At 37.4% G+C, this 15,487-nt stretch overlaps 1 protein-coding gene across 4 annotated transcripts in view; it reads right to left on the reverse strand.

Moving 5' to 3' along the window:
- VPS54 (VPS54 subunit of GARP complex) overlaps positions 1 to 15,487 on the reverse strand; it is a 92,436-nt gene that overhangs the window by 6,778 nt on the left and 70,171 nt on the right. For 3 of the 4 annotated variants that reach the window (XM_075535706.1, XM_075535705.1, XM_075535707.1), the window contains exons 17-22: positions 13,613 to 13,718; positions 12,505 to 12,592; positions 11,838 to 11,959; positions 11,661 to 11,741; positions 7,008 to 7,115; positions 1,817 to 1,911 (exon numbers count right to left, since the gene is read on the reverse strand). In XM_075535706.1, coding sequence (XP_075391821.1) covers positions 1,817 to 1,911; positions 7,008 to 7,115; positions 11,661 to 11,741; positions 11,838 to 11,959; positions 12,505 to 12,592; positions 13,613 to 13,718 — 600 coding nt within the window. Of the gene's footprint in view, positions 1 to 1,816; positions 1,912 to 7,007; positions 7,116 to 11,660; positions 11,742 to 11,837; positions 11,960 to 12,504; positions 12,593 to 13,245; positions 13,353 to 13,612; positions 13,719 to 15,487 lie in introns of those variants that run through there. The other variant, XM_075535708.1, reaches the window with a different exon arrangement.

The raw sequence follows: 15,487 nt of genomic DNA on the forward strand, positions 1-15,487 counted from the left end.
TCCAATTTACACAAGATTATGACACAACTGTAATGACCATGGCTTGGGTCAGGCACACCTTAGTTCTCAAAGTAACATCTTTGCTTTTAAAGAGGTTTTGTGCAGCAGATTGACCCAATGTGATGTCTCATTTACTCTCTGCTGCTTCCATGGGCACTGATTGTGGATCTGCACGAGGTGAAATCCTGGATAACTTCCATCTTTCCTCTGTTTATCTCAATGTTTCCTGTTGGTCTCGTTGTGAGGACTTTGCTACCTTGCGCTGCGATTCACACTGCAGACTGCCATCCTTGGTCTCCATCAGCAAGTTCTTCCAATCATCCTCCCTTTCAGCAAGGACGGTGTGTTGTCTGCACAGCTCAGATTGTTAACCAGCCTTTCTCCAACCTGGACGCCACACGCTTCTTCAGATGACGCAGTTTTTCTGAGGACACGCTCAGCATACAGATTAAGGATGGCGAGAGCATACACAACCTCGTGCACACCTGTCCTGATTTTAAACCTTGCAGTGTTCCTGTTTAAGTTTTCACAACTGCCTCTTGATCCATATAGAAGTTCCATGTGAGGACAATACAGTGTTCTGAAATCCCACTCCTCAATGTTACCCATGATTTGTTATGAGCCACAGTGTCTAACACTCTGCATAGTCAATAAAACACAGTTTTCTGGTGTTCCCTGCTTTGAGGCAAGGTCCATTTGACCTCAGCAATGACATATATCCTTTGTTCCACGTCCTCCTCTGAATCTTGCCTGATCCTCTAGCAACTCTCTGTCCATGTGCTGCTGCATCTGCTGTCAGAGGACCTTCAGCAAGATTTAACTTGCATCAATGATACTGTGTCGTCACCCCCCCCCCCCCGCCCACCTTAGCAGGGGAAAAAAAGATTTTCTTTAAAAATCCACAGGAGATAACACATTAAGAAATGACTTTTAAGGTATAGCTAAATGCTCAGTGTGTTACATTTTGTAAATTCTGTGTTGATCTTCACAAAAATCCTGTGAAGAAACTTTAATTGTCCTCTGCTTTTAAAACTGGCAGAATTAATGCTCAGAGATGGTCAAGGATTTACCCAAAATCAGACAACTAGGTAAATGCCAGAATATGGAGTTAACCAAGATTTCTCACCCCAAATCCCAGACATTTATGCCTTTTTCCTTTATATATTACACTAATTCAACAAACTATTCAGTGTGATGAACACATAGAAGTATACACGCGAGGAGCCCTGCTGGCAGAGCGGGTTACACGTTAGACTGCTAACCAAAAGATCAGCAATGCAAACCCAGCAGCCACGAAGCCTTCTGCTCCCATACAGATTTACAGACCTGGAAAGCCAGAGGCAGTTCTCTTCCAGGAGCTTACTATAAGCCGGATGAACTCGATGGCAGTGAGTATACACACATGGTTATACATTACTTTGCATAACCCAGTGAAGGATGGAAGATTGATTTCCCTTTATATTATTAATGAGGCACAGAGGTTGGGTCATTTCTACATGGTCACACAGCTACTAAATGAGGTTTAAGGTCCTGTTTAGCGAGAGGAAGACTACTGGACACCTAAGGAGGCACAACTAAGCCAGGTAGCCTCAAAACAGACACAGGTGGTCAGGGAAGTTCAGGATCTTTTTACATAGCACTTGATCTCGTCTCCACTGGGGGTGGGGAGTGGAGGAAGACAGCAAAGGAAGCACAGAGCAGCTGGTTTCGCAGCCTGGGACGCAGGCATGATTACAGAGAGAACAGCACTAATAAAAACCAATTATCAAAACAATTTGACATGGGAGTAACATAGAAAACCACATGAAAAACATACCCATTTTGAGGTCCTCCGTCATTTATCACATTTAAGTGAGATAACTGTTTTTTCAAGTGTAGTTTGTAACTTGCATTAATTCTTAAAAACAACATCTGGGAAAGAAAAAAAATTGAAGTTATTAAAAGTTATATTGAAGTAGAAGATATAGGTATTTGGCAGTTGATCTTATTTAGAGAAAATAAGTTTTGAAATCTTAATTTTGGCACAGTTTTAAAATATTCCTCTCAAATTCCTATCTTACTGTGTCTTTCCTCCTTGATAGGATAAAATCTTTTTTCCTCATGGCAGTATGTATATTTTTATACATTTGTACATCTGTACAACAGAACAAAACATTAACACTTATTGTTGTCTTTTTATACTCTGGAAGAACTTTGCTGGGATATGCAAGTGGGGTCAATGATGAAAGGTAAGTAAATAAATAAAAAGCAGTAGTGATCTTAGCAATATATTAAGTAGGAACATTATAGAGGAAAAAAAGAGTCACAATGGTAGAAGCAAAGATATTTTCATCCTTCTAAACAAGTAAAATCAGAGTTTAATTAGTAAAATTTACTAGTAAAATCAGAATGTAGCGACCTAACTTCTATTGAAAGAATACATGACCTAAAATTAGACATACTTATTCTAAAAAATATACTATTGTGAAATAACATATTCATATTATCTACATTCATGTTATTGTTGTCAAGATGTGTCTGACTCATAGCGACCCGATGTACAACAGAACAAAACATGCACAATCGTGCATCATCCTCCAAATTGTTATGTCTGAGCCCACTGTTGCAGCCACTGAGCCAATTCATCTCCTTGGAAGTCTTTTGCTTTGCTGACCCTATACTTTTCCAAGCACAATGTCCCTTTCTAGGGACTAGTCTCTCCTGATCGTATGTCCACAGTACATGAAATTAAGTCTTAGCAATCCTGGCTTCTCAGGGGCATTCTGGTTGTATTTCCTTAAGACACATTTGTCCATTCTTCTGGCAGTGCATGATATATTCAATATTCTTCAACATCATAATTCAAACACATCAACTGTCCTGCAGTCTTATTTACTGTCCAACTTTCACATGCACGAGGCGACAAACAGTCTGGCTTAGGTCAGGTGCACCCTTAGTCCCCGAGGCGACACCTTTGATCTCCAATGTTCTAAAGAAGTCACTGCAGTGTGTCATCTGATTTAGGACCACGACTTCATGAAATCCTTGACACCTTCAAATCTTTTTTCCATTTATCATAATGTTGCTTATTAGTCTAGTTGTAAGGATTTTTGTTTTTGTTAATGTTGAGGTATAATCCACGATAAAGGCATTTTTTAGTCATTTTTCAGCAAGCAAGATTGTGTCATTTGTAAACCACAAGTTGTCCATCATTCTTCCTTCAATCCATGTTCTTCTTTAATTATTTGTTCAGCATACAGATGGAATACGTACGGTGACAGGATATAAACTTGATACACTTCTTTCCTGATTTTAAAACCATAGAGCATACCCTTGTTCGGTTTGAACGACTGCCTCTTGGTCTATGAATAAATAGGTTCTGCATGAGAACACCTAAGTGCTCTGGGATTACCAATCTTCACAATGTTATCCATATTCTGTTATGAGTCACACAGTCAAATGGCTTTACATAGTCAATAAAACACATCTATTTCTAGTGTTCTTTGTTCTCAGAATCAGGTGAAATCAGTAAGGATCTATCTCTTGCTTCATGTCCTCTTTTGAACCCAGATTGAGTTTCTGGTAGCTTCCTCTTGGTGTACTGCTGCAAATGCTTTCAAATTATCTTCAGTAAAAGTTTACTTAACATGTGATATTAATCATATTGTTCAATAATTACCATATTCTTTTGGGTTGTCATCTTTGGAATTGACAAAAATATGGATCTCTTCCCCTCAGTTGGCCAGATAGCTGTTTTCCAAATTTCATAGTATAAACCTGCATTGTATCCAATGTTGAAATATCTTGAATGGTGTTCCATCAAATTCTGGAGGTTCGTTTTTCACCAATGCCTTCAGTGTCTGTTGAACTGCATCCTTCAGTACTATTGGCTTTTGATCTATGCTCTCTCTCAAAATGGTTGCTGAAAAGGTTTTTTTTTTAACAGTTTTATTGGCACATAATCCGCATAGCATACAATTCAATAGTTCAAGCATATCAAGAAGAGTTATACAATCAATTCTAGAACATTTTCTTTCTTTTCTCCATGGCAGAATACCTTTTAGTACTGACCAATTCTATCTGGGACGGTGGCTCAGTGTATTCCTCCCATCTTCTCCTGGGCTCCCTGCATCGCTCAGTATTTTGCTCATAGATCCCTCAATGTTGGATGCTGGAATTCTTTCTTCAGCTCTTTCAGCTTGAGAAGTGCCAGCAGTGTTGCTTTAGGTTGTCTGACTCTTAAGGTTTTGCACATTTCATCATATTTTACTTTGTCTTTTCAAGCCATGCTTGACATCTTCTGTTCAGCTCCTTCTACGTTGTCATTTCTTCTGTTTGCTGTAGCGAAATTCCAGTCGCATCTGACATCCACTTGTTCTGTTCTATCCTTCCTCTTTAATACCCTTTGGTTTCTTCATGTATAGTCAGTCATATGTCATGTCAACACTTACCCGGTCTTTTTCGTAGTTTTCAATGACTCAAATCTGTTCTTGGGAAAGTCTCTAAATTCAGGTGGAATGTACTCAAGGTCACTTACTTGACTTTCATGGTCTTGTTTTAATTATCTTCAGTTTCCACTTGAACTTTCATTGGAGGAATTGTTAGTCTGTTCCACAGTTGGCCCCTGGTCTTTTTCTAACTGACGATACTGAATTTCTCCATTATCTTTTACCTGATTTGGTTTCTATGTTCATATTCAATCCATTTAGGTCCGTGGTTACAGTTTGTTTATGTTGTTGAGAAAAGGTATTTGAAATAATTAAGTCAGTGGTCTTACAAAATGTGATCTCTTCCTTTGGTTCCTTGAAAAGGCCCTATTTTTACTACTTACCATTTTTCTTTATTTCCAACGTACACATTCCATTTCAGTGATTACCATTTGATTGCATGTTTGATCAATTTCAGACTGCAGAAATTGGTAGAATCCTTCACTAATTTGTCATCAGTGGCTACTGTGTAAATTGATTTACAGTCATACTAATTGGTATTCTTTGAAGGTGTGTGGATACTGTCTCATCACTTACAGCACTGTATTTCAGGATAGAATGTGAAATGTTCTTTGTGATGATGAATATAATGTCACTGCTCTTGAATCTGTCATTCGTGGCACAGTACATCACGGTTGTCCAATTCAAATTTGCCAATACTCGCCTGTTTCACCTCGCTAATGCCTAGTATATTGATATTTCATTTTTTTAAACTTCCAGTTTTCCTAGATTGGAGCTCTGTACATTCAACATTCTATTAGTGGGTGTTTCCAGCTGTTTCTTCCCATTTCGAGTTGTGCCCTATCAGCAAAGATCCTGAGGGCTTTGCTCCACTTACAACATGAAGGTTGAGTCTGTTTTGAGGAGGCCATTCTCCCGAGTTCTATTCTGAGCACCTTCCGACCCGAGGTGCTCATCTCTGACCCTGTGTCAGACAAGACTCCACTGAGCAGTTTCTCACACACCATATTGCCAGGTCCTCCTCCCCACTCTGTCTTCGTCTGGAAGCTCTGCTGACATACATTCATCGTGGATGATCCTGCTGCTACTTCAAATACCAGTGGCATGGCTTCCAGCATCACAACAAACCGATAGATGAATAATGGTTGTGCCAAATATTTATATTCGTTTTATTTATATATACAGGTATCCCTGCTTTTTTAAAGTTCACTTTATGCTACTATTCCTTTTATGAATGAGTTACATCAGTACCTGTTTTCACTCACTATAAGAAATCTAAAGAGGATGGTCAAACCAAAAAAGGTCTAAATGTCGGAGGTGGTAGATCTTACATGTGGAATGAGAGAACAGGCTTGACTAGGACGAAGTGAGAAGGAATCAAGAGACAATGTAGGCATTCCATACCATATGGCTTGCCCTCAGTCATTCATAAATCCCAGAGGAGTTAGGGAGTGTTTAATCATGAGGGCAAAATACCTAATAAACATTCAGGGAAGCACAAAGAAAAACAGTGGCAACTAGTATAGGATGGAAGGCTGGGAAAGGAAACCAGCAGGAACAAGAGCAGGCAAGACTCACTAAGGCAGATAGTCTCTGCTCTGAAATACCATTTCTTGCATTCTTTGAATTAGAAGTAAGTCTAAAAAAACAAACTTGTCTGAATATCAAATACAGTACTGGACATCAAGTTAATTTATCATATAATAAATAACTCCTATTAGAACAGCGCATCTTGGTAGAATTAAGCTTGAGTGTGACTGCCTAGGACTGAAACTGAGGAGAAGAATGGAACACTGCAACTTTCAGAAAGGCAGAAAAGGGAAGGAAGGAAGAAAGGAAGGTAGGACCACAGTGGGTGTATCTGAAGAGCTAAGTGAACTTCTGTGCTCATTTTTATATGGAGGAATAAGAATGAAGAACAGATAAAGTGGGTTTTTCCTACTATAGATCACAGTTTATGTGGTAAAGCAGAGGCCCCATGAAGACAAGGAAATCCTCCATGAAATGGACTGACCCATGAAGCTGAAATAAACACTAAAAACAATGTTCTCAAACATACCAATGATTAATTTCGTGAATGGCGCAGGACTGGTCAATGTTTCATTCTGTTATACATAAAGTTGCCATGAACTTGCAACTAACAGTAATAACAGATCACTTAGACATACTGACTGACTTAGTTTACATGTCAATCTCATTAAGAACTCCACCACCACTTCCTCTCTTGTCTGATTTGGATTAGACTCACAGTGAGCAACGTATTTTATTACTCAATGATAAATACCAACACTGATTTTTAAACACATAATGTAATCATGTGAATGGAATCTAGGACCTATAACATTCAATGGACAAATTGAAAATCTTATTGTCATCATTGCTGACTATATTGTTGGATCAAAGAACATTTATTTTGAAATTAAAATTTTTTTAACCTATGCTTCAGTTATCAATATAGCAATTAATTAATAATCATACTGAAACATTAATTAAGTGTAACTGTGCCAAGAACATTTAAGACGGTTCCATTTTATGTTATATATAAAATATAAAAAAGTAGTTTTAAGAATTACTACTTACCTGAGTTTGTTCTTCTGGAAGGAGATCAAATATAGCTTCATGCATTTTTGTCATTTGCTTACAAATATTCCTGAAGCAAGCAGAGGGAACAGGAGCTTTCACCTCATACTGTCAGGCAGGGAAAAAGAGTGAGATTTGCATTCATGTCCTCTGGAGGGCATATTGTCTCCCATCATTCGCTGAGACAGAATGTCTTCTGCCTCTATATGTACAACTCTGGTACAGCACGTGTTATGTGTTAATCTGTGTCTTCTAAAAATATATATTTATGCACCAAATACCTGTGAATGTGATAGTAATTGGAAACACAGTCTTTGCAGATACATAAATTTACATGAGGCCAAACATGGAGTAGGGAGGACCCTAATTCAGTAGGACTGATATTCTTATGAAAAACGAGGGGAAAGTAAAAAAGTATCAAGATTATAGTTTAAATCTAACCATAGAAATTATTCTAAATCTAAATATGAAAGGCAGCAATTTTCAATCTAGATTTTGAAAAAAATTGCAAAATCAGACTCCATTTTATTCTATATATGACAAACTCATTTTACGTAGGACAGAATTTTTGTTTTCCCTGTAAAAAGGACAAGCAGAGTTAACCCTCTTCCAAAGACCATTAGTAGTGGCTCGATGTAAACTGACTGACGGGATAGCAATAGCTGCTGTCAGGCTGGTTCCATTTGTGTCAGACACACACACTTCAAGATGAAGAATATGCTAAGATAACGGATGACATAATGCAAAAATAGAGATCAAGATGACATAGAACACCAAATATGTCATTTGAGACTTCAACACTGGTCCCTCAACAACTGACAGACCAAGTAGAAAGAAAATAGTAGGGCTAGAGAAGACAAACAATGCTACTGAGCAACATCCTCTACTTGGTACACACAGGATACCCCACCACTGACAGCAGAATGCGTGCTTTTATGCATGTGCCCAGACACCATTAATCAAAAACTAGCCATAAAAAATGTAAACAAATCTAAAACTGAAGTTAAATAAAGCATGTTTTCTGACTAGAAGTAAAATAAACCAGAGTTTGGAAACAGGAAAAGCTCTGGAAAACCCTTGAATATTTACGGTTTTAGAAATTAAGCATTAAGTTTCTAAATAGAAATCACAAAGGAAAGCATTTTGAATGAAATAAAAGCACAAAATATCAAAATTTGTGGGCATAGCTAAAGCCATAAACAAAAGAAAATGTTCTATCATTAAATTCTTATATTAAAAAACAAGAAAAGTCTCAAATTAATCATCTAAGCTTTCACTTACCTTAAAGGAACAGGGTAGAAATGTGCACTTTACATCCAAAGTAAGTTAAAGAGGGGAAAAAAAAGGACAGAGAGAAAGAACAGAAAACAAAGGAATAGCCACAGAAAAAAAGAATAAATGAGCAATCAATGAAACCAAAAGTTGGGTTGTAGAAAGATCAAAATATGTGAAAAACAAATTGATCCAAGAAAAGAGAAAAAGAATATGAAGTGAGAGCCTGAGTGAGTGAGTGAAAGACAGACAGAGAGAGAGAGAGAGAGAGAGACCAATGGTATTATTACCAATACCAAGAATGAAGCAGCATAGAACACTGTCAATGCAGTGAATTGCATGATATAGCTCCTCTAACTATAATCTTTGTAACTCCCACCAAATGACTGAATGGAACCAGGCAAATATGAGGTGCCTGTGGTCCACCAGGGGGATCAGACAGCTTACTAATAATGTGACTAAGGAGCATGCCGCAGGTGGGGTAGAATAATACAAATAGGTTGTGTGGACACCCAGTGAGGAAATTGGTCAGTTTCGCCATCCTGCTCAGCTTTGAATTAGTCATCTTAGACACAAAAAGGGAACCACAGGGCCACAAAGAAAGAAGGAAGAGACAGGAGTAAAGAATCCCAGCACAGAGTTTCTTTGATCCTGGAAACAGCTGCAACCCTGCAGATGGTGAGAGTTGGTGAGAAGAGGCAGAGAATGACAGAGACGTGCTGGCAGATCCAGGAGACTGGCAGGAGGCAGAACAGGGGCTTTCCCACCCTGTGGAGTGAGAGGGTCAAGTGCTTTTTTAAGACGGAGACTTGTTGATGGAGAGGAGTGGCTCCCAGGCATTTGTCTGGGGAGCTAGGTTTGCTGGCCCAGGGAACCTGTGAGTACGGCTGAGAGGAGGCTGACATGAATGAAAAACTGTATTCCAAAAGTTCCTGATCCTAAATTGTTACCAGTTACTTCTCTCTCTATAACTGTGAATGTGGTCTGTGTGTTCGACATGGCCACTACCACAAACTGTCGAACCCAGTAGAGAAGCAGTGTCATGGGCGGGATATCTGGTGGACGAATTGGCGAAAAGGTTGGAGAATAGAGGAATGTCTAACCTCTCGTTCATAAGAATCAGCCTTACGCTAATACATACTATGTCCTACCTCCTCCCCACTAGTAAAGTTAGAAGAGGTCAGATGCTACCTCCACATGACTTTTATACTAAAATATCTGGCAAGCATTAAAACAATATTTAATAAATAATGTATATATTTAATAGCATAGATGAAATAAATCAATTTCCAAAGGTAACTAAAAAAGAATTAATTACTCACAGTCCTACGTGTATTAAAAAGACTAAAACTACACTTAAAAGCCTTTACATAAAGCAAATACAAGAAGTAGTTGACTTCATTGGGAAATTCTACAAAATATATAAAGCAAAACTAATAGCAATTCTACACAATTCTTGTAAAAAATAGAAGAGGACTCATTTTATGAGGCCAGCACCACCAAACTCAGAAAGACAAGACAGACAGACACACACATACACCTTTCTTAGGGACCAATAGTTCTCACAATATATCATAAAAATCCTTAACAAAATATTAGCAAAGTGAATCTATAAAAAAGTATAACACATTGTGGCCAACAGGATTTATTCCAGGAATTCAAGGTTGGTTCGGCATCCCAAAATCAATATAATTCACCATATTAGACTAAGACTACCTCAATAGATGCAAAGTATTTGACAAAATTCAATAGTACTCATGGTACAAGCCTCTCAGCAAACTAGAAACAAGGAAACGTCCATGGTTTAATAAGAGGTTACAAAAACCTACAGCATAATACTTAATAATGACTGAACACTACCCTCCAAATGAGAAGACCAAGCACAACTCTCTTACTACGTCTATTAACACTGTAATGAAGGTCTCAGCCACTGCCACAAGAAAGAGAAGTAAAATGCATAGATTGAAAAAGTGGAAAGTTCTTTATTCATAGACATACGTGCTTGTATATGTAGAAAATCTAAAAGAATGTATTTTAAAAATGGCACTTGAACTAATGAGTTTTGCAACATTGTAGAACTTAAGATAAAAATATATAACAACCAACTGTATTTCTGTTTTCATTGAACAACTATAAATTAGAATTTAAAAATACCTTTTATAATGTCAAAATACTTAGGTATAAATTAAAATGTGTGTAAGACATGTTCACTAAAAACTAAAAAACTTTGATGAATGATACTAAAGACCTAAAGAGATGGAAAGGTAACCCAGTGGTGTGTGATGTTTAACTAGTTCTCTGGAAAAAAGCACAGGTTTGCCGTAACTGTTGACTCCTATGGTATAAATATCTCCACCACAGTCAATTTCAAGTTAGGAATGTGCTAGCCTCCCATGCAGAAGTGAGGCAAGATATAGCCAATAGGCTCTGGCAAGCAGGTGCAAGCTGGCTGCAATATACCACTGAGCAGACTGTATTTCTTTGTCGGATTTAGGGTGGGCCCTAAATCCAACAACCGATGTCCTTACAGAAAGAGCGGACAAAGACGCAGAAACACAGAAAAGTCATGTGATGATGGAGGCAGACAATGAAGCTGCAAACCAAGGAGAACCAAAGATTGCTAGGAGCCACGAAAAGCTAGGGAGAGGCAGACATTTCCCTAGAATGTCTAAGAACAGTCTAGAAAATCGAGGGTTTTGGAGCCTACTGACATATTAATTTAAGACTTTCAGCTGCCAAAACTGTGAGAGAAGAAATTCTGTAGTTTTAAATCACTAAGTCTACAAGTGGTCTTTGCAGGGCAGCCCTAGGACACTAATACACTTCCCAAACAACCAAAAATTCTTGGGGAGACATCACTTCTTTTCATAACAAATTGAAAATGAGAGGCAAATGAAACAAATGAAAATAAGAGCACACCTCATATTCTGCATTTTTAATGTGGAAAAGAACATGGGTACCTCAAGTAAATTATATATCTTTTCCCTATTCTGATCTTTCATCATTCCAACTTTCTGTGTGGAGGCTCTCAGACTAAAATCTGATTGAAGAAGGGCCACAGTCTTCCACACAGTTAGTATGAAATTATTTGGGGGCAGAGTTTCCACCATCCTTGGAATCATCCTCACGCCACCCCTTCATCACTCGTACCACTTAGGAGATAAATAACAACTGTAATCTCAACATTTCATTGAGTTGTTTTCCAAACTCTGGAGAATTTGATTTATTAGACTGCCATATAGGGAGACATAGACATATCAGATAATCAGATTCTCCTTTAAAAAAATTCCACCACAAAATTTATAAATTCAAATTATTTTAAAGGATTCACTATACACAAAGCCTGTTAGCAAAGCCTGGTAATTTTTCATAAATCCTTACCTTAGATAACAGCTTGTCAAATAAGCTATCCATTATCGCTACAAGCTTAGCTGATATTTCGGCTATGTGGTCATGGTAGTCCTGGAATGAAAAATAACATCTTATTGTTACTGGGACACATCTTTAATATGCTAAATAATTAAGGAATTCATTTATGAAATTTTGGTGGAAAAGTACCTTAGTGATGTGATCAAAATGCCTAAGCATGCTATATTGCTTAGGCTGCAGTCGAGCTTCAAAATGAGCCCGGATGACAGGAATGTAGTGTACAATTAACTGCAAGCAGCGCGAAGAAAGAGCTGAAGATCCAGCATGTAGATGAATCAGGCAGTAACAAAAAAAGATATTGAGGTGACTTTAATTCCATATCCAATTAATACAGGTCCCAGTTTATTTCATAAAAGAAGAGCACGTGACAGAGGGGCACATATATCACTTTGCATAAGAAAATAATTTGCTAGTAAATAATGACCATGATGCTTCTGCGTTGAACACACCCAACAGATTTAAGCTGTAAACATTTCTGGTATGAGAATGCTAATTGGACAACTGATTTTCTACAGATATTCAGATACCTTTCACCACAAAGCACCTTATACATATTCAGTGGTACAACTTCCAAACAATTTAAATTTTTTCTTAGAATGAAAACCGCTCATAATATTTCCCCTGAGGTTAATTTTTTCATTCATGCTAATATGTAAGGAAAATAAAGTAACTACTTATACATATTTAGTGCTTTTTGGTTAGGGTGTTTTTAAAAAATATATGTTATAACAACAATAAGACTATAGCAACATCATTATAACATCCCAGAATGTGAATTAAGTGCCAGAATTCATACCCAAATTTTTTGTAGTTATTGTTTTTAGTCCAACAACTTGCAATGCACCAGCTCCAAGAACTAACTGGCAACTTCTTGAATTGAAGTACTAAGGAAGGAAGGAGAGAAAAACTAACAATATAGAGAAAATATTTCTTATATAGTGGCAATGTAGTAACAGTTCTAAAAACACATTGATTTTCCTCTCATTCAACAACCAAAACAACTTTCTAGTAGAAGCAATTAAGATCTATTTATGTAAACACTGGGGTGGGGCGAGCTTTCTAGAAGGTATTTAACGTCTGGTAGAGAATGAGATGGATTGATGCAGAGGCTGCAACTATAAGCCCAAACTTCACAACTGTGAGGATGGCACAGGACCCGGCAATGTTCCATTCTGTGTCGAACATGGGGTCTCTGAGTCACAATTGACTCAATGGCACCTAAACAATATGGAAATTGGCTGAAAAATTCTAAGAACCAATTGTTCTGAACCTAATCTTCATTTGCATTCAAAAACTAGTTCAGCCATCATCCCTTTTTACGAGGAAATCCCTCTTTAACATCTTTTTGCACTATAACAACTCAAGTTGAGGATAATGATTTGATAGATTGGAGGCTGACCAAAATAAAATCTTTTCTCTTGTCTAGCAGTTAAGCTTCCTATGGTTAACCTCAAGTTAATATGAAATGGCTGAATAAAAGTAATACCACATTCTCATTTTATCTCAATGATTCTGAAAGAATGATTTAAGAAAAATCTCTAACCTTAGTGAGATGAATTTTGTAAAGTTCAGTGAATTCCTTCCATGCACATTTGAAACCAGTCCAGGTTTTTTGACCTAAGAGGCCTCAGTCATGTTCAGCACCTAACGAACAAATCATCTCCTGTCTCCAATGTCATTAACAATGCTCTGGGTATAATGAGGATTCACTAAATGTGAAGTGAAGGAAGCAGGCAGCTTTTTTTTCCAATACCATATTGTGATCCAACCACAATCAAATGTTAAAAAATTAATTTCTTAGAGATATCTTGACTTTGAAATGTGGTAGAGCTGAGAGATCAGTCATCTCCTAATGAATTACTTTTTCCCAACTACCTTGCATAATGAGATGAAATCATACACACCTTCAATAAATCTGACAGACGAGTAAGCATGTCAGTAGTAATGGATGGGATGTTATCCACACATTGGCAATATTCGAGGATAATTCTTATTAACAGCAATACAGTTCTATAGAAAAGAAAGATGACCCAGTGGCTAGTCAGAATAGTAGAAATTTAATTAATTTGGCTTATAAAATATCTACTTACTTACCAGTATGCTGGATCTCTAAGAATGTACTGATTTTAAAACAATTTTTAAAACTTTTAAAAAAAGAAGGTACTGATTTTATAATGCTTAAAGTAGGTGTGGCAAGGTTTAACTAGGGTGAGAGAGGAAAGAGAGGTACCTAGGGTACAAGATTTAAGGAGGCACTCATTCTCCATATAATGCAATTTCAGGATCAGGACTTACATGATCCAGAGAATGAGTTCCTCCTTAAATGGTGGGCTGTAGGCATCTCACTCTTGGCAGCATTCTTATTAAAGAAGTCATTTCAGAAACATAATAAGCCTACTCAGTATTTTGGATCGTGTACCTGAATAGGCCCTCAATCATAACTGTTGAATTATTAAGGGGAATCTAGTCCAGATTTTCTTCGTGAGATGAACCTGTAATGGCATCTATGGACAATATATCTTCTAAGGAGTTAATCAGTAGGTTACAAAAGTTTCTCTAAAGAAGAGATAGATATCAGCTCATTAGCAGGATAAGTCATGAGATGAAAAGACTCATTACTAAGAGGTTAAAAAGCAATGGTGGTCAGTCCACGAGGTCAGTTGTTTGAGTGAGAACAATGACCCTTGCTACTTCACAAAGCGTTAAAGAGTCCTGGTAGCCCACCAGAGCAACACCACCCTGGTCCTATGGGTTTGTCTGAGTTATAATTGACTCGATGGCAGTGAGTTTGGTTTTTTGAAATTTTAAGTTCAAAGAGATGTTCTGAAATAAGTCCACATAAAATAATGTATTACATAACTCTGAAGGGTATTAAGAATTTCAAGAAAGATACTATCTAGTCTATACAAGCATAAACAGACTATATATGTACATCCCTAGTGTCTACTTTACTGGGCTTGAGTCCGTTATATCTCTTATAATCTTCTTTCAGAAGAGATCATGTTCTCCACTTAGCCAGGGCGCTCAATATTTGGGCAATAGTCTCTTTGCTTAAAGATTTGTTTACGGAGATAGTCAGAAGAGAATAACCATTTCCATCAGACTCGCAGAAAGCAATAAGATATATGTAGTTTAAAAGGAAAAACATAATTAGATTGAGATTACAGAGGGTTGAGAATATAGAGGTTGAAAATAAATTCTGGCCTACTACAAACAGGGAAGGCATCCAAAGGAGAATTTAATGGAGGATTTAGCTTAGGACGTGTGTATTTTAGAGTGTGGGACAATGCAGATTCAGAAAAAGTTCACTTTTTTATGTACTTTGATAAGGAAAATAAAATTGGTAAAGCATTGATCCCCACTGAGGAGGAACTGAGTCTAACTAAAAAGACAAACACACAGAATTCTAATACATTCCACATGTGTCATGATCGAGGCACATGGTTGTACAAGGAAAAGACCATCCCTTCTTTCTGGAGGCAGTAGCTAGTTCTGAGAAGACTCAAACAATGACGAAAAGCAAAGGAAAGTAACAATGACTGCTGGTTTAGACATCTAGGGCTAGAACTTAAGTTCTGGCTCCATTGTGGGACACTTTATGTTAAGCACTTTTTCTCCCAAGTTTCAATTCTCTAGTGTTTGTTGGATTCAAACATCAAGTTAGCAGTTGAGCACTGAATGACTGAGCACTAAGGCTTCATGTTACATGCTTTATTTAATTTTCACAATAATTCTATAGCATAGTATGATTACCCAAATTTTATTTTAGAGATCAGCAA

This window comes from Tenrec ecaudatus, chromosome 17 (genome assembly GCF_050624435.1).
Source record: "Tenrec ecaudatus isolate mTenEca1 chromosome 17, mTenEca1.hap1, whole genome shotgun sequence".
Taxonomy (NCBI): Eukaryota; Metazoa; Chordata; class Mammalia; order Afrosoricida; family Tenrecidae; genus Tenrec; species Tenrec ecaudatus.